This window comes from Bufo bufo, chromosome 2, assembly GCF_905171765.1.
Source record: "Bufo bufo chromosome 2, aBufBuf1.1, whole genome shotgun sequence".
NCBI lineage: Eukaryota > Metazoa > Chordata > Amphibia > Anura > Bufonidae > Bufo > Bufo bufo.
In genome coordinates this window covers 352,086,245-352,110,676 of record NC_053390.1, presented here as the reverse complement: position 1 = coordinate 352,110,676, position 24,432 = coordinate 352,086,245, and the positions used below count along the sequence as shown (strand labels likewise).

The window sequence follows — 24,432 nt, the reverse complement described above, 5'->3', positions numbered from 1 at the left end:
GATCTACTATATTCAAGTTTTTTGAACTTTGTTCTTAATCGGTGTCTTATTAAAGCTTCCAGTGACATGGTTGACTGCAACTGGTAGTTTTATGTTCTTCCCAGTTATTTCTAATTCGACATGGCTGCAGCATTGAATTTTTGAACATTATTAATATAGTTTTTAGACTACATTGTAAATCTAATATTTATTGCAAAGGTATGTGATGGTATACTGTAGGAGAGTCTTATATTCTTTATATACAAATAAACTTTCATTGCTCAGAAGACAGCAGCGGAGGTCTGAGGACATGCTGGGAGTCACATCATTCTTCTATACAATGTAGATAAAAGTGCAGATATATGTGGCTTACAGAGGAAGCTTGCCTGAACTTTTGACAGTTGTTGAACTTCACTTTTCGAGCAATTTGCCATTTATTTCTCATGGTAAAGTTTGTGCAAGACTGATTTAGGCTCCATTCACACGTCCGTGGTGTGTTGCGGACCCGGAATTTGTGGATTCGCAACACACCCGCCTGGCACCCCTATAGAAATGCCTATTCTTGTCTGCAAGCTGCAGACAAGAATAGGACATGTTCTATATTTTGCGGAGCTGCGGACCCAAAGATCGGGGCCGCGCTCCGCAAATGCGGATGCTGACCGCACACTGTGATCTGTCCGCATCCATTCCGTCCCCATAGAAAATTGATGGGTCCGGACCCGTTCCGCAAAATTGCGGAACGGATGCGGACCCATTTGCGGACGTGTGAATGGAGCCTTAAAGTGACTAATGCAAAAAAAATTGCTTTTTTGGGCTGTGTCCAATAAGTGCGTTTCTGATGTATTGACTTATGTATTTTAGGCTACTTTCACACTAGCGTTGTTAGAATCCGGCAGGCAGTTCCGGCAATGGATACAAACGGAAAGCTTTTTTTTCCGGATCCGTTAGACGGATACAGTGAAATACCGGATCCGTATCGTCTGGATTAACGGATCCGGTATTAAATTTTTTTTCAAAGATCAAAAGAGAAACCCGCTCCTCCTATATCCCGGCGCATTTGCAGACCGGAAAACCGGATCCGGCAATGCGGCAATTTGCGGTACACTTGGTACCGGATCCAGCATTAATACATCCCTATGGAAATTAATGACGGATCCGCCAAGTGCAGTATTTTTCCGGGATTTTGTCCGGAAAAAATAGCGGTATTTTGTCCGGTCAAATACCGTACAAGGGACGGAACGGAAGACATCCTAATGCATACTGTACGGATTGCTTTCCATTCAGAATGCATTAGGACAAAACGAATGCGTTTTTTTTCCGGTATTGAGACCCTTTACCGGATTTCAATACCGGAAAAGAATAATGCTAGTGTGAAAGTACCCTTAAACCCTTGAAATATTTGGGATATGTCAGATGATATTTAATGATTTAGGTTTTGCAGAATTTGTATCAAGTTTGTATGCCAGTTTTGGGCCAAACTCTTTCTCCTTCTCCGCCAACCTCACCACTTTTACAACTGGGCATGGCTGGGAGGAAGCGGAACTCAGGCGTATTTGTGCCAGAAAACTGGTGTACATTACACCTGAAAGCTCCACAGCTCCCTTACTAGTGTACATTTCATTTTCTGTTGCCAAGGGCTCCAGAGGATGTGACAGATTTCTGGTGCATTGTGCGCCATTTAGGTTGTTGTCTCTGTGGTTTCCACAGACCTGTAGACTTTAGGCCTCTTGCACCTGACCGTGGTTTGGTTCCACATCCGAGCTTCATTTTTTGCAGCTTGGGTGTGGACCCATTCACTTCAATGGAAATCAAACGATGCGGACAGCACGCGGAGTTGCTCCGTTCCGTGGCCCCGCAAAAATGATAGATCATGTCCTATTCTTGTCCGTTTTGCGGACTAGAATAGGCATTTTTATAATGGGCCATCTGTTCCGTTCCACAAATTGCGGAAGGCACACGGGCGGAATCCGTGTTTTGCGGATCCGCAATTTGCGGACCGCAAAACACGGCACGTTCGTGTGCAAGAGGCCTTAATGTGCATAAGGCTTCTATAATCACAAACAAACGTTGTTTGTTTCCGTGTCCGTTCCGTTTTGCGGATAGGATGCAGACCCATTCATTTCTATGGAGCTGCTGTTAAAAAATGCGGATAGTCAACCATTTGTTTTCTGCGTCCGTTGTTCGTGGTTCCATTCCGCAAAAAAATAGAGAATGTCCTATTCTTATCCATTTTGCAGACAAGGATAGGCATATACAATGAATCCCCACCAAAAAATGGATGCCATACGGACGTCATCCATTTTTTTTTGCGGATCGGCAATTTGTACGTGGTGTGCATGTAGCCTAAAGTGGAGACAGGTGAGTTGATTTCAGCGGTCTGTCATTTAAAAGTTAAAAGTAAGTGTTTGGCGAGAACCAATATCACAATCCTTGCAGACTGGGCCTGGAAAAGAGTCACAGCCTCCTGAGAAGAGTCCTGGTTATTCATGAATTCCTGCTCTCCTGCTGATGACTGACAGTCTTCTACCTAGTTTTCTCTCTTTCTCTCTAGGAGAGAACTGCCAATCATCAGCAGGTGGGCGAGGAGAGCAGGAGATTATGAATAACCAGGACTCTTCTCAGGTAGATCTGACTCTGACACACCTCTGAAATCAGCATTACTGTCACCATTTTATGCTCAGTGAGCTCAGCATAAAGTTGATGACAGGTTCCCTTTAACGGCTGATTGATGTAGGATCCTGCAGCCATATCTGATCATATCTGATTGCCAGAGTGGCTTGCCTTTGACAAAGGCTGTCCATTAGAGAGCCTAAAGGCTGCCGATGACCTGTGGAGTGTTTCTGTGAATATTCCTGAAGTCAATATTTCTGCATGTTTTGTAAGCCATTAAAATTATTGACTAGGACATGATCATTATTCTAAAGGATTCAGCAAATAAAATACAAACTCACTAATTAATTTTCTGAAGATAATGGTCTTTGGCATTTTTGGTACAGTGCAAGATTATTTAGAATAGAAGAACAAAGAAGTACTGTTTTCAGAACTCAATTTAATTATTACCAGTAAGTATCGGCTGCCTTGAACTGAAAATACACGTAACTGATCACCAATTAAAAAACTCTCCTTTGAAAGCATGTACAGGCACAGCCCAGCAAGTACATGTATGGCCCAGCAATTACCAGTGATCCACATGCAGATCCTGCTGCCGGACCAGATTGTTCACCTAGAGCATACAAGAGATCAGAAAACCTGAACTGCTACACTTGCGAGACTACAAAAGCACCCAGAACTGTCCACACCCTGACATTTCTATGCAGGTGTGGCATCACCGAACAGCAGGTGGTGACTACACGTCATAGCACTTTTCTTGACCTTTATCCTGGAGAACTGAATGAAGTAATCATGGAGCTTTATGTATTGCGGTTTTATCGTTTTTATAACATGTGAAGTTTACAGGTGACTGCACCACAGGCTGAGGGTACGGTCACGCTCAGGTTTCAAGATGCAGTTTTGGAAACTAAAATCAGGAATAGATCCTAAAAATAGAATAAAGTATAAGTATAAAGGAAAGATACCAGTTCTCATTTTTCAATTCACTCCTGGTTTTGGCTTCCGAAATAGCATCTGGTAATATGACCGTGTGGCCGTACATTTAGGTAAAAAAGTGCCTTCAAAACTGGAACATCTCCAGACAGAACAATACCTGCTCTGTTTAGGAAGGTTATACTTGGAAGGTTACTTATAAAATACACAGTTCTTCTTTCTACCCTTGATTTCCATGAACATTTGTCATTCATGACATTCACCATGCTCACAATCTAAGCATTCTATAGTACCAACTATTGTGTCTAAAAAATGGGCTTTTGTCACAACTTCAATACAGGGTCACTGAAAATTATCCTAAAGTTGTGTCTGTTTACATTGATGAGGATCCAGGCGTAAGAAACCCACTCTCGATAAATTCCTCCCATAGACTTTGTGATGGCCTGCACATGATACAATGGACCAGGTTTACTAATGTAATGCGCTTAGAATTTAGGGTAAAAGTGGGGCAATTTTGTGCAACTAGGGTTCCTACAACTTTTTACCACTTGCTCGAAAAAGGGGTGGGACTTATTGGGAAGAGGTGGGACATCAAGGGTACGAGGCAACATTTTGCCCCAAAACTGTGCTATAATTCTGGCGTCTCGAAGTAAGCCAACCACATTTAGCATCCAGCTTGATCCCCTGTGATAAATCTGGTGCAGATCTAGACAGCCTGTCTAAGTTTACAGCATCTACAGGCTTAGTAAATCTGCCCCAATGTAATTTCACATTTCTTCTAGCTGTATGGTCACAGTTGTCAGCTTACTCTTTCTAAGAAAAAGGGCGTGTATTTGTGCCCTATGAACGATAGAACTATCCATACATCAAAATAGAAAGTTAATATTTGCATAAATCCTCTTGGGGGTGGACCTGATATGTAACACCCAATTGTTCTTGTTTGTAATTATCACCATGTTGCTTTATGAACTTAGATGTTCTTTGGTTCAGTCGAGTGCTTAGACTGCTTAGCTGCTTAAAGGGGTTGTCCGGGTTCAGAGCTGAACCCGGATATACCTCCATTTTCACCCAGTGCTCCGATGCTCTCCTTTGCCCTGCGCTAAATCGTGCAGGGCAAAGGCATTTTTTGGAGATCCGGTGATGTACCGGGCTCTCAATGGGGCTGACGGGTGGGATTTAGCGCTGCCCTAGCCAGTAAAACGGCTAGGGCAGCGCTAAAGCCCGCCCATCAGAGCCGGTGACGTCACCGAACAGACTGCCGGACTGAAGCTTCCGCCCGGCAGTGTGTGATTGTAAACAAAAGAGCCCGTACCCTGCGCGATCTAGCGCAGAGCAAGGGAGCGCATTGGAGCATGATATGCTCCGATGCTAACATTAGGGGGGCTGCCTGGGTGAAGATAAGGGTATGTCCGGGTTCAGCTCTGAACCCGGACAACCCCTTTAAATTCAATTGAAAACATAAAAAGGGAAAATCATTTGTGTACCAATGTACCAATTGATTTTAAGGGGTTGACCCATTACAGCAACAAATACAGGTCCTTCTCAAAAAATTAGCATATTGTGATAAAGTTCATTATTTTCTGTAATGTACTGATAAACATTAGACTTTCATATATTTTAGATTCATTACACACAACTGAAGTAGTTCAAGCCTTTTCTTGTTTTAATATTGATGATTTTGGCATACAGCTCATGAAAACCCAAAATTCCTATCTCAAAAAATTTGCATATTTCATCCGACCAATAAAAGAAAAGTGTTTTTAATACAAAAAAAGTCAACCTTCAAATAATTAAGTTCCGTTATGCACTCAATACTTGGTTGGGAATCCTTTTGCAGAAATGACTGCTTCAATGCGGCGTGGCATGGAGGCAATCAGCCTGTGGCACTGCTGAGGTGTTATGGAGGCCCAGGATGCTTCGATAGCGGCCTTAAGCTCATCCAGAGTGTTGGGTCTTGCGTCTCTCAACTTTCTCTTCCCAATATCCCACAGATTCTCTATGGGGTTCAGGTCAGGAGAGTTGGCAGGCCAATTGAGCACAGTAATACCATGGTCAGTAAACCATTTACCAGTGGTTTTGGCACTGTGAGCAGGTACAAGGTCGTGCTGAAAAATGAAATCTTCATCTCCATAAAGCTTTTCAGCAGATGGAAGCATGAAGTGCTCCAAAATCTCCTGATAGCTAGCTGCATTGTCCCTGCCCTTGATAAAACACAGTGGACCAACACCAGCAGCTGACATGGCACCCCAGACCATCACTGACTGTGGGTACTTGACACTGGACTTCAGGCATTTTGGCATTTCCCTCTCCCCAGTCTTCCTCCAGACTCTGGCACCTTGATTTCCGAATGACATGCAAAATTTGCTTTCATCCGAAAAAAGTACTTTGGACCACTGAGCAACAGTCCAGTGCTGCTTCTCTGTAGCCCAGGTCAGGCGCTTCTGCCGCTGTTTCTGGTTCAAAAGTGGCTTGACCTGGGGAATGCGGCACCTGTAGCCCATTTCCTGTACACGGTGGCTCTGGATGTTTCTACTCCAGACTCAGTCCACTGCTTCCGCAGGTCCCCCAAGGTCTGGAATCGGTCCTTCTCCACAATCTTCCTCAGGGTCCGGTCACCTCTTCTCGTTGTGCAGCGTTTTCTGCCACACTTTTTCCTTCCCACAGACTTCCCATTGAGGTGCCTTGATACAGCACTCTGGGAACAGCCTATTCGTTCAGAAATTTCTTTCTGTGTCTTACCCTCTTGCTTGAGGGTGTCAATGATGGCCTTCTGGACAGCAGTCAGGTCGGCAGTCTTACCCATGATTGCGGTTTTGAGTAATGAACCAGGCTGGGAGTTTTTAAAAGCCTCAGGAATCTTTTGCAGGTGTTTAGAGTTAATTAGCTGATTCAGATGATTAGGTTAATAGCTCGTTTAGAGGACCTTTTCATGATATGCTAATTTTTTGAGATAGGAATTTTGGGTTTTCATGAGCTGTATGCCAAAATCATCAATATTAAAACAAGAAAAGGCTTGAACTACTTCAGTTGTGTGTAATGAATCTAAAATATATGAAAGTCTAATGTTTATCAGTACATTACAGAAAAAAATGAACTTTATCACAATATGCTAATTTTTTGAGAAGGACCTGTATACGTCTCATCTGCAGGGACGGACTGGGAACTTAAGTGTCTCTGGAAAAAAACAAAGTGGCTCTATTTTGTAGTGGGGCTCAAACTGACAGAAGGCATTGTCAACACAAGTAGGCAGGGCCAGCAATACCATATTGCTGCACTTCATACCACCCCAGCAGAGCCAAATACCCCAGTGCATCACAAAATACTGCCCAAGCAGCACGAGATATGTCCCCAAAAACTTCCCCTCAGCACCAGCTGCCACATTCTGTCCTCATATTTCAGTTGCCTTAGGATGGCAATACAGCTGAATTCAGGAGTCAGGAAGGGAGCATCAGATCATTACTTACCAAGGCTGGCGGCTGTGAGGATGGCTCAGACAGCCCCCTGGGCATAAGCCCACTAGGAACAACTTTTGGGACAACTTTTGTTTAAATCAAGTTTTTATGTAAAATGTATTTTGTTTTTAGAATGTTTGGTGATTTTTTCCCCCAGTATCTATATTTGAAAAAATATGTGTATAATCCTGCATTTTTCACACTGGCCACTAGGTCTAATAATAGGTCACGATTTCCTGTTCTGTACAGGTAACTTTTCATTAGCTATCTTGTTATCATCACAGGCCGAATTACAATGACAAGTAACACCTCTATATAAATAGCACATTATCCATCATTCATAATAGGTGATATCACAGCTTATCTGCTCCTTCCTCACCTCTGCACAGGTCACAGAGCATGTCAAGTAAACTCTCCCATAGAAGTCAGTGGGGTCTCCTCCTGCCCATGTAGCTGCTCTCAAAAGACAAGGGGGTAGATTGATCAAAAATGATGTAAAGTAGAACTGGCTTAGTTGCCCATAGCAGCCAATCAGATTCCACCGTTTATTTGTCAGAGCTTCTCTGGAAAATAAAAGGTGGAATCTGAATGGTTGCTATGGGCAACTAAGCCAGTTCTACTTTACACCAGTTTGATAAATGACCCTAAGAAGTCTTAACATATTTTAGGCCTCAAGGCTAGTGTAAAAAAGGCAGGATTATATACAATTTTTTAGTGTTGAATTTAAAAAAACAAAACACCAAAAATTCTAAAAAAAAACAAAACAAAAAACGTTTAACATAAAATTGTTATTTAAACAATAGGTCATTTTCTGATGACACATTCCCTTTAACCTCTCTGTGGTGACATGTTTATTAAGTCAAATAATTCTTGTGACCTTTGTTATTACTTGGAGCATATTTTATTCAGTAACACCTTAGGCTACTTTCACACTTGCGCCTTCCCTTTCCTCCAGAATAAGGCCTCATGCACACGACCGTTGTTGTGTTCCGTGTCCGTTGTTCCGTTTTCCGTGATTTTCTGCGGACCCATTGACTTCCGCGTCCGTGATCCGTGTTTCCAGTCCGTCAAAAAAATATGACTTGTTTTATTTTTTTCACGGACAACGGTTCGCGGACCCATTCAAGTCAATGGGTCAGTGAAAAACACGGAGGCACACAAGATTGTCATCCGCGTCCGCGCGTCCGCTTCCGTTTTTTCCCCCTATCATTTGCAATTTTTTTTCACTTTTCATGTCTGGTGATCCTCCAAAAATCAAGGAAGACACACGGAAACAAAAACGGAACAACGGAACAGCTTTTTGCGGACCGCAAAAAAATACTGTCGTGTGCATGAGGCCTAACACTGCAAGCAGCGGTTTTCTATCCGTGATGTGCTGAGCAAGACGGATCCGTCATGACTCACAATGTAAGTCAATGGGGACGGATCCGTTTTCTCTGACACAATAGAAAACAAATCCATCCCCATTGACTTAGGGTCCATTCACACGTCCGTAGAATGGGTCTGCATCCGTTCCGCAATTCTGCGGAACGGGTGCGGACCCATTCATTCTCAATGGGGACGGAAAGGATGTGGACAGCACACATTGTGCTGTCCACATCTGCATTTCCAGTCCGCGGCTCCGTACTTCCAGTCCGCAGCTCCCGAAAAAAATAGAACATGTCCTATTCTTGTCCGCAGTTGCGGACAAGAATAGTCAGTTCTATGGGGGTGCCGGCCGGGTGTATTGCGGATCCGCAATACACTACGGACGTCTGAATGGGCCCTTACAATGGTGTTCATGACGGATCCGTCTTCGCTATTTTATAGATAATACAACCGGATCCGTTCATAACGGATGCAGACGGTTGTATTATCAGAACGGAAGCGTTTTTGCTGCTCTATGACGGATGAAAGTAGCCTTGTAGGTACATAATCTGAAATGCTGGAGGCTGTATTTTTTGTGACATCATGATAGGCTTACTGAGAATAATTCTGGCTTAATGTGACTTCAATATGAATACTTATAATGTCCGATCAGTGACCTCTGTGAGATGTTTCTAAAATTTGCTTCACCCACTTGAAAATGCAGTGCAGTCTGCAGACAGGAGGTCATAGACCAGGAGGAGCTGAGCAGATTGATATATAGCTTTATTGGAAATAGTTTCAGTATAACTTTATCCATTTAAACCTTTGCTTTTTCTGTGATTAGGAGTCAAGTGGGCGGTCCAGCACGGTGATTGACAGCCTTCCTTCTATGACTGTGTATGCAGATATAGATGTCAAGACTGATTAAACCACTCCAAACCCCAGAATGAGCAGAGATGTAAATGGATAAATTATAAGAGCTACTGAATCACTATATATCAGTCTGCTCAGCTCCTATTATTATTACTACGTAGATTCATTCCATTTAAGAGAGGGTATACATACATAGTATAAGATACGTTTCACACTAGCGGCAACCTTCTCCGGCAGGCTGTTCCGGCCGCTGACTAGCCTGCCAGATCCGTGCTGCCGCTAGTGCACGTATGCCACCGGAGGTCCGCTCCGGCCCCATTATAGCCAATGGGGCTGGAGCGGACCTCCGGCGGCACGCGTGCACTAGCGGCAGCACGGGGACGGCAGGCTGATCACCTGCCAGAGAAGGCTGCCGCTAGTGTGAATCTAGCCTAAAACAACACAAGTACATTGTGTATGAACTTAGTAACAGACTGGTACAGAGGTGGAGGACCCTGCCCATGAGAGCTTGCAATCTGCCTGGAGATAAAACTGGGTTCCCTTTATTCACAATTGGCTCTGTTGACCAGAATCATCTGCTAGGAAAGTTTGCCATCAGATTCCTGTGCTGTAGTCCAGCCGGAGATGTGATGCGGAATACATGAAAAGTGACGTTGTTCTGCTTATGTAGTGAACTTGTCAACCACTATGAACCTGAGAGTGTGGTTTACATGTTTACCAGTGTTATATTGACACTACCTCACATGACTGTAATGTGAACTGCGCTTTATTATTCTCTTTTATTACCTGCCATTATCTCGGATCCTTTAGATTGGCGCCTGCACCCTGCAAGGTCGGGTAAAGGCTAGTGCTGACTGCTCCTCCCTGCATCCCCGTGTCCTGTGTATGTTATTAGGTCTTGTGTAGACTCTCCTTCAAGGATGTAGAAGCAGGTAAAAACCTCAGTAGTATTCTTTACAGACCATAGGGTCAGATTCACTAGGGCTACACAGCGACATGTGTTGTCTCACAACAAAAAGGGTGCAACTACACTGCAACAGTTGTCACGTGCCATGTTTTGTCAATGGTGTCGCACCGCGACATGCTGTGACTGTTGTGTCGCAGTAGCAGTATGCCGCGGTGCAACACCATTGACTATCATTATACGAAATGTCACGCAATTTTTTTCTTCGACAAGAAATCGTGCAACACATGTCGCCGTGTAGACCTAGCCTAAAAAGTAGCGCATATTGACACAGGTTGGTGTATCTATTGTTTCTACAGTTGTTTCTGACTTGCTTGAAAAAGGGTAGGGCTTAATGGGAAGAGGGTAGGGCATAAAACGCCATGTTTTGTGTGAAAATTCTCAAAGTAAGCCAACCAATAGTTTGTATGGTATAGAGTTAGGCTAAAATTGTAGTTGTTCCATCGGCAGCCTGGGCCCGCCACTGCTCTGTTTCTTGTATTAGGAACATTACTCCTCCCAGTTCTGCTACCACCACTCCCCTCATGTTCATGGCTGCTTCTACTTGCTAATCAGCTTTCTGCTATAAGACTGTGGTGCTGTCTTATAGCATGGCTGCTGCTTGCATGGCTGCTTCTACTTGCATGGCTGTTTGCATGGCTGCTTCAGTCTTAAGGTCACCTGTACACATTGCAGAATATGTGCAGTGGTTCCTCTCGGATTTCCTTACGGAAAAACCACAGCGTCGTACAGTACCCGAAAACTGTATGGGATTATACAAATCTTATCTACACTTTGGATTTTTATTCTGTGCGGAAATTGACCTGCCATTAGGATTTCCAAATCTGCAGCATGTCAGTTATGTTTGCGGTTTTAGCTGCAGATTTCATACTTTCAGTGGCAAAACTGCATCAAATTCTCATAAAAAATGCTGAATTGGGTGCAGATATGGTGCAGAAACACACATATCTGCACTGAAATTCATGCTGATGTTATGTGCCTTCACTTGTGTAAGGGCGACCGAAGTGAGTTAGGGTGGTCTCACAGTACTCTGCGCATTGATGTCAGTGTATTTCCTGTAGTAAAATACGCAGCGGCCAGATGTTACATGCAGGTGAAAAGGAAATGATAAAACACCCCACAAACTCAAAGACAGTTTCCGTGTGCTTGTTGCTCCCTTGGTGTTTTTATTTATTTTATTGGAGCATGATCTGTATGTGGTGTTTTTTCATCTTTTTTTCTATAGACTTGACTTTAGGAAAATAAATTGTCTGACTAAAAAACATAATCCACAAAATTGCTTGTAAAAACACATGAATTTGATGAAGTTGTTTAAAACTATTTTTTTTTTTTTTTAAAAACTCCAATAAAGAGATGTGGAATGGAGGCACCTGTAGGGTACAGCCACACAACCAAAACAAGGAGTGCATCCAAAAAAGAGGGGTCATATCTGTCCTTTATACTTTCTCTCCTTTTATGACCCACTCCGATTTTGGCTTTGAAACTGCATCAGGAAAGTTGATTGTGTGGCCGTACCCTTCATGTGTTGAGGCAAGAGCTACATCTGTGTAAACCAACCTTAAATGAAATGTGTCATCAGAAAATGGCCTATTGTTTAAATCACCTTTTTAGGTTTAACATATTTTTTAAGAATTTTCGATGATGTTATTTTTAATTTTCCATATATTTATTTAAACAAAAAGCCTAAAGTGAGGCCTGTATTACACCAACAGATTATCTGACAGATTTCTGACCAATCATTGGTCAGATGGCCTATTACACACACAGATCTCTTGTTATGCACACCAACTATCTGTCTGATTGGACAGATATAATCTGTTGGTGTAATACAGCCCTAAGACTAATAGGCACCACTTCTTGGTCTGTACAGATCACTTTACTGCAGTTACCCGCATATCTGTCATTCTAATTTTGCCTGTGATGATACCAGCTCTGTGTATAGATAAGACAGGATCCACCATTCACAGGAGATGATTTTCAAAGGTTATCAGCTCTGATCTGACCTCTGCACAGGGCATGCCTAGAAAAGGCTACTTTCACACTGGCGTTTCTGGGTCCGCTTGTGAGATCCGTTTCAGGGCTCTCAGAAGTGGACCAAAACGGATCAGTTCAGCCCCAATGCATTCTGAATGGATAAGGATCCGTTCAGAATGCATCAATTTGGCAGCGTTTGGTCTCCGTTGCGATTTTTAGACGGTCACTAAAACGTAGCTTGCAGCGTTCTGGTGACCGTCTGACGATGCGGAGTCAAACGGATCCGTCCTGACTTACAATATAAGTCAATGGGGACAGATCAGTTTTTCACTGATACAATATGGTGCAATTGAAAACGGATCCGTCCCCCATTGACTTTCAATGTAAGTCAAGACGGATCCTTTTTGACTTAGACTTTTTTTTTTTAGGAATAATGCAAACGGATCCGTTCTGAACGGATACAAGCATTTGCATTATATAGGTGCGGATCCGTCTGTGCAGATACAAGACGGATCCGCACCAAACGCGAGTGTGAAAGTAGCCAAACTTTCCCATAGAAGTCAATGAGGTCCCCTCCTGACCATTGTGTCTATGAACCATGGGGTTGCCATAAAGCAATTTTCTTAATGATTTCTAAAGATGGCCACCCCCATAATCATGTTCAGGAAATAAAAAAAATCTACAGAAAAAAGAAAAAAGGGAGATGTATCATTATCTGATTTTAACTGGCAGATAAAATGCTTGGTGACACATTTCGTTTAAGGCTACATGCACACAAACGTATTTTGTTTCCGTGTCTGTTTAGTTTTTTTTGCAGATAGAATGCTGGACCTATTCATTTCAATGGGTCAGCAAAAAATGCGGATAGCACACCGCGTGCTGTCCGCATCAGTATGTCCGTTCCGTAGCCCCGCAAAAAAAATAGAACATGCCCTATTCTTGTCCGTTTTATGCATTGTTACAATGGATCCGCAAAAAAAATAAAAACGGATGGCATACTGATGTCATCCGTTTTTTTTGCGGATCCGCAATTTGCAGACCGCAAAACACATACGGTCGTGTGCATGTAGCCTAACACTATGCTCATGTTTAGGAGTTTATGGCTGAAACCTGAATTTCTGCATGAACCAGCAGATCTACAAGTGGATTAGCCCCATTGTCATTCAGTGGAGATAATGGGGTTGTCTGGCCTTGGAGCTGACAACTCCTGTGGTCTGACTCCCAACCTATTCCCCCACCACTCGCCTGTCTAATATGTATGGGCACCTTTAGCCGAGTAGAGAGCATTGCTAAACCATATAGGCAACTGCTTGGTTCCAAGTGCACTGGGCATAGTGTAAACTTCTCTGGTAGGTACATTTGTATCTGTACTGTTCTGGCATTCATGTGTTCTAAGTGGCGCTGTATCAATGACCTTACTTATTGTTAGAATTTTACCCATATTTTCAAAATGGTATTAAAAAGCTTAGACACTTGGTAGCCAGTTGATGAGCACCTACGTATGTGCCCGTCTCCACACACTGTAATTTATATGAGAGACTGAGATCTGATTTGGACGCCGATTCTGATGATTATGTTACTACTGTGAAATATCATTAAGGGGCCATTCACACTACCATATGGTCGCCATACCCAAATAGCGATCCGCAAAACACAGGCACTGGCTGTGTGAACTCCGCATCGCGGATGAGGACTCATTGACTTGAAGGGGTCAGTGATCCGCAAGATATGGCAAAAGAGAGGACATGTGCTATCTTTTGCCGTATCTTGCAGATCGCAGACCTATTCAAGTCAATGGGTCTGCATCTGTGACGCCGAGTTCACATAGCCGGTGCCCGTGTTTTGTGGACCGCTACTTGTGGTCTGCAGGCACACGGCGACCATACGGTTCTGTGAATGGGCCCCAAAGCTGATGTGACTGAGGTCTGTGATTGGGACTGAGCCACATCCTGGTCCTGTATGGACTGAAAATGGCCAGCAATGGAGCAGCGGCTTGACCAGACAACCATCTAAGGTGTCTGAGGTGTTCCAACTCTCCCTAAGGCCTTTTTCACACAGCCGCGTGCTGGCCAGGCCCGTGCTGCGGACCGCAATGCACGGGCACCGACCGTGGAACAGCCGCATGCAGATCGCGGACTCATTCACTTGAATGTGGTCCGCGATTCGTCCGTTCCGCAAAAAGATAGAACAAGTTCTAAATTCTTGCGCAATGGAAGTACAGAACGGAACTCCACAGAAGCACTCCGTATTGCTTCCGTGGGGTTCCGTTCCGTGCTTCCGTTCCGCACCGCATCTCCGGATTTGCGGACCCAAGTGAATGCAGAATGCACACGGCTGGTGACCTGTGTATTGTGGAACCGCCGTATGCGGCCCGCAATACGGCCACGCAACGAATACGTTCATGGGAAAGAGGCCTAAATAGAAGGAACGAAGAGTCGGAATTAGAGTTGAGCAAATTGATTTGTACAGATTTATTTGTCTCACCAGGCAGAGGTCTATACCTTCGAGGGGCTGTCTCCGATGCTGTAGATGCTTCCCCCTTCTGTTTGATTTACAGGGCTGGAAGTGTGGCTGCGCATGCACAATCGCTGCTCCAGTAGCGGATGCAGGGCATCTGCGCTTGTGCCGCTATCTGGAGTAGCAGCGCAGGCGCAACATTGTCAGAGCTGGCTGATACGGTATGTCCAGCCCTGTCAGTCAAGCGGCCGAGGGAGAATCTAGGGCAGCGGGTATAAAACTGTGCTTGATGAGACAAATAGATTCATACAGCTCTGATCAGAATGTTAGATTTCAACAAGCCTGATCATCTTCTATTGGTGATGTATTCCCGTCGCCACTGAGAACACAAGCCAAGTGTGTAAGTGCAGGAGGAATAGCTGTCGCCAAATGAGCTACCAGGAAACGACATGGAAGCAGGCCTTTCAATGCAATTTCTGCACCCTGAAGACACGTTGCTCACAAATCTAATAGTGATATGTCATATGAATGCGAGAGTTTATATTTGCTGACCATACAGCCAATGTTGATGAAACTGTGCTGTCTAGTGGCTGAACTTGTTTTTCTGTCCTTTCCTAGGGTCTTGGGACAAGCCGCATAAATGACCAGTGCACCCGCTCACCCCTGCTTCAGATGACTTACAACTGAGGAAAGGTAGTGCTTTCTGTTCCTTGTGCAAGACGCAGCGGGGCAGGCTGTACATGGGGGCATTGGAATCAGATTTCGGGAACCTGACGGCTGTTTTCGCCGAGCTGTCTCTTTCTGTGTAAATTGAGCATATCCAGTCTCGCTATAAGCCGAGGTTTTCTAATGTCTCTGGTGTTAGCTGGTGTTACAGCCGAGAGGAGCATTAGCGGAGCACTGGCCTCATTGTCACGTTATAAAATGAACAAATCCCCGTCGGCTTCTTCCCGTTTTTAATTTGAGCCAGACACGGGGGAACGGAGGAGATTTTAGGTTACATTCTAAGCAGTTTAATTGTTCTGAAAGCTCAGAGCAGCAGAGGGCCTTGTACATTGTAAGAGAGGCTTTTCTGTCATAATCTGCCCCCTTGTCAGAGATGGGATGGTACAGAGCTGGAAAGGTAACCGTGCAGGGCTCGGCGAGCGTCTAGCTAGGTGAGAAGTCTGTCCTCTTCATTCTTCCTTTACATAACTGGAAATTATTCTTCCGCCTAGATGTCTACTGCCACAGAGAATGGAAGCGCAACAAGCGAAAGACCAAACGGGGAAAAAACCTACAAAAAGGTAAGCGCACCATGGGTAGAAAGCATTTCAATGTAGAAAGGGCAGAGATGTAGTGCTCTTTGGCATACTTTTTGTGGTGAATTATGGGCATCATATAATCAATAATGTCTGGGTATAGTGATAGTATGTGATGCCCCTAAATCAGTTGCATTTTCAAGAAAATCTTATGGGACTTCTCATAATGTAGAAACGGAAGAAAAGCCGCTATTTTGTCCTACATGTATACTTTCAGCAGAAACAAGGGGCGTATTGGACGTGACACATATTGTGACATGTGGCCCCAATAAACCATAGTACCATACTGTCCAATGTCTGTCTTCACTTTCTGCTTCACATTTGTATTCATTGTAATTTATGTAGTTGGTTCAACCATTGAAAGGGGTTTTCCCGAGAGTCTGATATTGATGACCTAGCTTCAGGCTTGGACCCCCGCCAATCAGCTGCGTGAAAAAGCTGCGGCACTCAGTAGAGCAGCTTACCAAGCACAGCGCCATCCATTGAATAGAGGCCATGCTTGGTATTGCAGTTCAGCCCCATTCACTTGCATGGGATTGAGCTGCGCCTAGGCCATGTGTTACCAGTCACGGCCTCTTCAAACAGCTGATCGGCGGGGGGTGCCTGGAGTCAGAAACCCCTTTAAGGTTTGCTCTTCTGATTCCTTTATTTATAGATATATTCAAGGAAAATAATGTCAAAGCTCATCAATAGTTTTTTTTAAGTCTGTGTCTAAATACAGTTTTATTTTTTATGACTAAATCTGTAAAAATTTGGTTCCCCATATAAGACAATAATGGCTGAAATATAGATCTAGATTTTAGCATTTCAGCCTCCACTGTGTGCTACCTGCAGGAAATACTGCCACATAATAGGAGTTTTGCCTATGGGTAGAATGTAGCACATTTTATGCCAAGTGTATGATCTGTCATGTGCAGCATCAACCCTGTGCCTTCAGAATAACTGCAACTCCTGATTTTGAGAGGTCCCTTAAAAAAGGGTTCTTGTAAATTTCCAGTCTGTAACCTGTCTGTTCTTGACCTCAGGTAAAGATATAATTAAGGCGTTGTGCAACCTTGTCCGAGGGTCACATTGTTGGACAACCTCTGGGGACACTATTGGAGAACATCTCTCCTGACATGTATCTGTTATTATCTACCTGCACTCCGCATGTAATAATTCTGGAGCATCTATTATTATACCTGCATGTTTTGCCTTTCCTCTATTATTCCTTCGAGAAGTTTACGAATAAATCGGCAGCAGTCTAATAAGGATCCAACTGGGTGTTTTCAGTTGTGGGCGTGTCCCAACACAGTCTGATACTAGCAACACTGATTAGATAATGTTAGATCGTGCAGGAACACCCCCCAGTTGGTAACACCCTCTTGGACCTGCTAGCAATTCATTCATAAACTTCTAGAAGTAGTAATAGGGGGAAGGCCACAACACAGCATCAGAAGAATAGATGTTCCAAAATTGATATTACTTAGGAATGCACGTGGTTACTAAAACAGACATGTCAGGAGAGGTGACAGGTTCTTTTTAAGAACTGATAAAGTTTATAGCAGAAACATTACACCACGTCCATCTTTAGATAAAATGCATTGGAGCAGAAACAATAAGACATGGTAATCTGGCTTGCTTGCCGTATAGAAACAGAAAGAGAGTTGAGGGTTAATCGGATCTTGTGGAAGATAGATCCAGAAGACCAGAAAAAACTCGAGGCGCCAGAGGATGAAGAGATATATTTTTAGGAGAGAGACGGAAAGATCGGTGAAATCACAATAGTGGAGAGGCTGCTCAAGGGTTGACCATGCGGACGAGTGGTCTGCACGTAAAGACAGTATATAGAGGAGACAGGAGGGTTGGAGAGTGGTGGGGTAACACCCAATACAACCTACTCCAATAACCCAAAGCGAGTGCCAGTGCACTAAAGGTATTAAGGTTCTAATCGTGGGGTTCGTGATATTATACCCCAGTCTGTGAGAACACCTCGTGAGAGGATATAACGCTCGCTCGTGCCTAGGGGATAGGTGCCCGTAGGTGTGGGGAGCAAACGGTGGGATGTCACCTAGAGTACCATGTACAACAGCATAAACATTGTAAGACAATATGGAACAGTACACATAAAGGTAAAAGATAAAAAATTGGTAAAAGATAAATGTATAAACTGTATACAATTATTATGAGCAGGTACTCACTTCACAAGGGGGGGTGGTCAAAAATCTGGCTCTACGCGTTTCGGGACGCTCTTGATGAAGGGACTTGTTGTCTCGAAACGCGTAGAGCCGGATTTTTGACTGTAATAAAGTTGAAAAGAAGCCCTGACTGACTGGCTGCCTTCATCTTTTAACCACCTCCGGACCGCCTAACGCAGGATCGCGTTCCGGAGGTGGCAGCCCTGCGCACAGTCACGCATATATGCGTCATCTCGCGAGACGCGAGACTTCCTGTGAACGCGCGCACACAGGCGCGCGCGCTCACAGGAACGGAAGGTAAGAGAGTGGATCTCCAGCCTGCCAGCGGCGATCGTTCGCTGGCAGGCTGGAGATGTGTTTTTTTTTAACCCCTAACAGGTATATTAGACGCTGTTTTGATAACAGCGTCTAATATACCTGCTACCTGGTCCTCTGGTGGTCCCCTTTGTTTGGATCGACCACCAGAGGACACAGGTAGCTCAGTAAAGTAGCACCAAGCACCACTACACTACACTACACCCCCCCCCGTCACTTATTAACCCCTTATTAGCCCCTGATCACCCCTAATCACCCCTGATCACCCCATATAGACTCCCTGATCACCCCCCTTTCATTGATTACCCCCCTGTCATTGATCAACCCCCTGTAAAGCTCCATTCAGACGTCCGCATGATTTTTACGGATCCACTGATAGATGGATCGGATCCGCAAAACGCATCCGGACGTCTGAATGAAGCCTTACAGGGGCATGATCAATGACTGTGGTGATCACCCCATATAGACTCCCTGATCACCCCCCTGTCATTGATTACCCCCCTGTAAAGCTCCATTCAGATGTCCGCATGATTTTTACGGATGCACTGATAGATGGATCGGATCCGCAAAACGCATCCGGACGTCTGAATGAAGCCTTACAGGGGCGTGATCAAGGACTGTGGTGATCACCCCATATAGACTCCCTGATCACCCCCCTGTCATTGATTACCCCCCTGTAAAGCTCCATTCAGATGTCCGCATGATTTTTACGGATGCACTGATAGATGGATCGGATCCGCAAAACGCATCCGGACGTCTGAATGAAGCCTTACAGGGGCGTGATCAATGACTGTGGTTATCACCCCATATAGACTCCCTGATCACCCCCCTGTCATTGATTACCCCCCTGTAAAGCTCCATTCAGATGTCCGCATGATTTTTACGGATGCACTGATAGATGGATCGGATCCGCAAAACGCATCCGGACGTCTGAATGAAGCCTTACAGGGGCGTGATCAAGGACTGTGGTGATCACCCCATATAGACTCCCTGATCACCCCCCTGTCATTGATTACCCCCCTGTAAAGCTCCATTCAGATGTCCGCATGATTTTTACGGATGCACTGATAGATGGATCGGATCCGCAAAACGCATCCGGACGTCTGAATGAAGCCTTACAGGGGCGTGATCAATGACTGTGGTTATCACCCCATATAGACTCCCTGATCACCCCCCTGTCATTGATCACCCCCCTGTCATTGATTACCCCCCTGTAAAGCTCCATTCAGATGTCCGCATGATTTTTACGGATGCACTGATAGATGGATCGGATCCGCAAAACGCATCCGGACGTCTGAATGAAGCCTTACAGGGGCGTGATCAATGACTGTGGTTATCACCCCATATAGACTCCCTGATCACCCCCCTGTCATTGATTACCCCCCTGTAAAGCTCCATTCAGATGTCCGCATGATTTTTACGGATGCACTGATAGATGGATCGGATCCGCAAAACGCATCCGGACGTCTGAATGAAGCCTTACAGGGGCGTGATCAATGACTGTGGTTATCACCCCATATAGACTCCCTGATCACCCCCCTGTCATTGATTACCCCCCTGTAAAGCTCCATTCAGATGTCCGCATGATTTTTACGGATGCACTGATAGATGGATCGGATCCGCAAAACGCATCCGGACGTCTGAATGAAGCCTTACAGGGGCGTGATCAAGGACTGTGGTGATCACCGAATATAGACTCCCTGATCACCCCCCTGTCATTGATTACCCCCCTGTAAAGCTCCATTCAGATGTCCGCATGATTTTTACGGATGCACTGATAGATGGATCGGATCCGCAAAACGCATCCGGACGTCTGAATGAAGCCTTACAGGGGCGTGATCAATGACTGTGGTTATCACCCCATATAGACTCCCTGATCACCCCCCTGTCATTGATCACCCCCCTGTCATTGATTACCCCCCTGTAAAGCTCCATTCAGATGTCCGCATGATTTTTACGGATGCACTGATAGATGGATCGGATCCGCAAAACGCATCCGGACGTCTGAATGAAGCCTTACAGGGGCGTGATCAATGACTGTGGTTATCACCCCATATAGACTCCCTGATCACCCCCCTGTCATTGATCACCCCCTGTCATTGATTACCCCCCTGTAAAGCTCCATTCAGATGTCCGCATGATTTTTACGGATGCACTGATAGATGGATCGGATCCGCAAAACGCATCCGGACGTCTGAATGAAGCCTTACACGGGCGTGATCAATGACTGTGGTTATCACCCCATATAGACTCCCTGATCACCCCCCTGTCATTGATCACCCCCCTGTCATTGATCACCCCCCTGTCATTGATCAACCCCCTGTCATTGATCACCCCCCCTGTCATTGATCACCCCTCTGTAAGGCTCCATTCAGACATTTTTTTGGCCCAAGTTAGCGGAATTTTTATTTTTTTTTCTTACAAAGTCTCATATTCCACTAACTTGTGTCAAAAAATAAAATCTCACATGAACTCACCGTACCCCTCACGGAATCCAAATGTGTAAAAAAATTTTGACATTTATATTCCAGACTTCTTCTCACGCTTTAGGGGCCCTAGAATGCCAGGGCAGTATAAATACCCCACATGTGACCCCATTTCGGAAAGAAGACACCCCCAGGTATTCCGTGAGGGGCATATTGAGTCCATGAAAGATTGAAATTTTTGTCCCAAGTTAGCGGAACGGGAGACTTTGTGAGAAAAAAATTAAAAATATCAATTTCCGCTAACTTGTGCCAAAAAAAAAAAATTTCTATGAACTCGCCATGCCCCTCATTGAATACCTTGGGGTGTCTTCTTTCCAAAATGGGGTCACATGTGGGGTATTTATACTGCCCTGGCATTCTAGGGGCCCCAAAGCGTGAGAAGAAGTCTGGGATCCAAATGTCTAAAAATGCCCACCTAAAAGGAATTTGGGCACCTTTGCGCATCTAGGCTGCAAAAAAGTGTCACACATCTGGTATCGCCGTACTCAGGAGAAGTTGGGGAATGTGTTTTGGGGTGTCATTTTACATATACCCATGCTGGGTGAGAGAAATATCTTGGTCAAATGCCAACTTTGTATAAAAAAATGGGAAAAGTTGTCTTTTGCCAAGATATTTCTCTCACCCAGCATGGGTATATGTAAAATGACACCCCAAAACACATTCCCCACCTTCTCCTGAGTACGGAGATACCACATGTGTGACACTTTTTTGCAGCCTAGGTGGGCAAAGGGGCCCATATTCCAAAGAGCACCTTTCGGATTTCACAGGTCATTTACCTACTTACCACACATTAGGGCCCCTGGAAAATGCCAGGGCAGTATAACTACCCCACAAGTGACCCCATTTTGGAAAGAAGACACCCCAAGGTATTCCGTGAGGGACATGGCGAGTTCCTAGAATTTTTTATTTTTTGTCACAAGTTAGTGGAAAATGCAGATTTTTTTTTTTGATTTTTTTTTTTTCATACAAAGTCTCATATTCCACTAACTTGTGACAAAAAATAAAAACTTCCATGAACTCACTATGCCCATCAGCGAATACCTTGGGGTCTCTTCTTTCCAAAATGGGGTCACTTGTGGGGTAGTTATACTGCCCTGGCATTCTAGGGGCCCAAATGTGTGGTAAGGAGTTTGAAATCAAATTCTGTAAAAAATGACTTGTGAAATCCGAAAGGTGCTCTTTGGAATATGGGCCCCTTTGCCCACCTAGGCTGCAAAAAAGTGTCACACATCTGGTATCTCCGTACTCAGGAGAAGTTGGGGAATGTGTTTTGGGGTGTCATTTTACATATACCCATGCTGGGTGAGAGAAATATCTTGGCAAAAGACAACTTTTCCCATTTTTTTTATACAAAGTTGGCATTTGACCAAGATATTTATCTCACCCAGCATGGGTATATGTAAAAAGACACCCCAAAACACATTCCTCAACTTCTCCTGAATACAGAGATACCAGATGTGTGACACTTTTTTGCAGCCTAGGTGGGCAAAGGGGCCCATATTCCAAAGAGCACCTTTCGGATTTCACAGGTCATTTTTTACAGAATTTGATTTCAAACTCCTTACCACACATTAGGGCCCCTAAAATGCCAGGGCAGTATAACTACCCCACAAGTGACCCCATTTTGGAAAGAAGAGACCCCAAGGTATTCGCTGATGGGCATAGTGAGTTCATGGAAGTTTTTATTTTTTGTCACAAGTTAGTGGAATATGAGACTTTGTATGAAAAAAAAAAAAAAAAAAAATCATCATTTTCCACTAACTTGTGACAAAAAATAAAAAATTCTAGGAACTTGCCATGCCCCTCACGGAATACCTTGGGGTGTCTTCTTTCCAAAATGGGGTCACTTGTGGGGTAGTTATACTGCCCTGGCATTCTAGGGGCCCAAATGTGTGGTAAGGAGTTTGAAATCAAATTCTGTAAAAAATGACTTGTGAAATCCGAAAGGTGCTCTTTGGAATATGGGCCCCTTTGCCCACCTAGGCTGCAAAAAAGTGTCACACATCTGGTATCTCCGTACTCAGGAGAAGTTGGGGAATGTGTTTTAGGGGGTCATTTTACATATACCCATGCTGGGTGAGAGAAATATCTTGGCAAAAGACAACTTTTCCCATTTTTTTATACAAAGTTGGCATTTGACCAAGATATTTATCTCACCCAGCATGGGTATATGTAAAAAGACACCCCAAAACACATTCCTCAACTTCTCCTGAATACAGAGATACCAGATGTGTGACACTTTTTTGCAGCCTAGGTGGGCAAAGGGGCCCATATTCCAAAGAGCACCTTTCGGATTTCACAGGTCATTTTTTACAGAATTTGATTTCAAACTCCTTACCACACATTTGGGCCCCTAGAATGCCAGGGCAGTATAACTACCCCACAAGTGACCCCATTTTGGAAAGAAGAGACCCCAAGGTATTTCGTGATGGGCATAGTGAGTTCATAGAAGTTTTTATTTTTTGTCACAAGTTAGTGGAATATGAGACTTTGTAAGAAAAAATAAAAAATAAAAATAAATCATCATTTTCCGCTAACTTGTGACAAAAAATAAAAAGTTCTATGAACTCACTATGCCCATCAGCGAATACCTTAGGGTGTGTACTTTCCGAAATGGGGTCATTTGTGGGGTGTTTGTACTGTCTGGCCATTGTAGAACCTCAGGAAACATGACAGGTGCTCAGAAAGTCAGAGCTGCTTCAAAAAGCGGAAATTCACATTTTTGTATCATAGTTTGTAAACGCTATAACTTTTACCCAAACCATTTTTTTTTTTTACCCAAACATTTTTTTTTTATCAAAGACATGTAGAACAATAAATTTAGAGCAAAATTTCTATATGGATCTCGTTGTTTTTGCAAAATTTTACAACTGAAAGTGAAAAATGTAATTTTTTTGCAAAAAAATCGTTAAATTTCGATTAATAACAAAAAAAGTAAAAATGTCAGCAGCAATGAAATACCACCAAATGAAAGCTCTATTAGTGAGAAGAAAAGGAGGTAAAATTCATTTGGGTGGTAAGTTGCATGACCGAGCAATAAACGGTGAAAGTAGTGTAGGTCAGAAGTGTAAAAAGTGGCCTGGTCTTTCAGGGTGTTTAAGCACTGGGGGCTGAGGTGGTTAACACCTTAGAGGCGATCCAGGCTGGGGGGGTTCTTGGTTTACAAAGTGCAGAGGGCGCAGCAGTTGCAGAGAGAGCAGAGCTTCTGGGGGTAAAGGCAACCCCCCTGTTGCTCCTAGAGGCTCATTTCTCAACAATACAGGCACATATGAACATGGGACCAACACAGATGCCTTCAGCTGCCAAGCGCACATGTGACAGGTCATCCAGTGTCATAGGTACAAGTCTGCTGACAGATGTCCTTTAAATGTAGGACAAGCAAAATGAAAATGCGATCTGTCCTGTGCTGTGTCAGTGGATGTAGTTACAGTAATGGCAACCAGCTTTCCTGTTTTCTGATCACTCTTTTCCTTTACTGTTCACCATTAAAATACAGAATCTGCAGAGAAAGTCATTTTTTGTCCTGTCTGCTCGACACAGCATTAGGGTCCATTCACACGTCCG

General features: G+C 44.1%; 1 protein-coding gene across 1 annotated transcript in view; it reads left to right on the top strand.

The window, feature by feature from the left end:
• Positions 1-24,432, top strand: part of PIP5K1B (phosphatidylinositol-4-phosphate 5-kinase type 1 beta) — a 170,028-nt gene that overhangs the window by 53,731 nt on the left and 91,865 nt on the right. The window contains exons 2-3 of the mRNA XM_040417101.1: positions 15,208-15,282; positions 15,807-15,875. Coding sequence (XP_040273035.1) covers positions 15,807-15,875 — 69 coding nt within the window. The 5' untranslated portion in view covers positions 15,208-15,282. The remainder of the gene's footprint in view (positions 1-15,207; positions 15,283-15,806; positions 15,876-24,432) is intronic.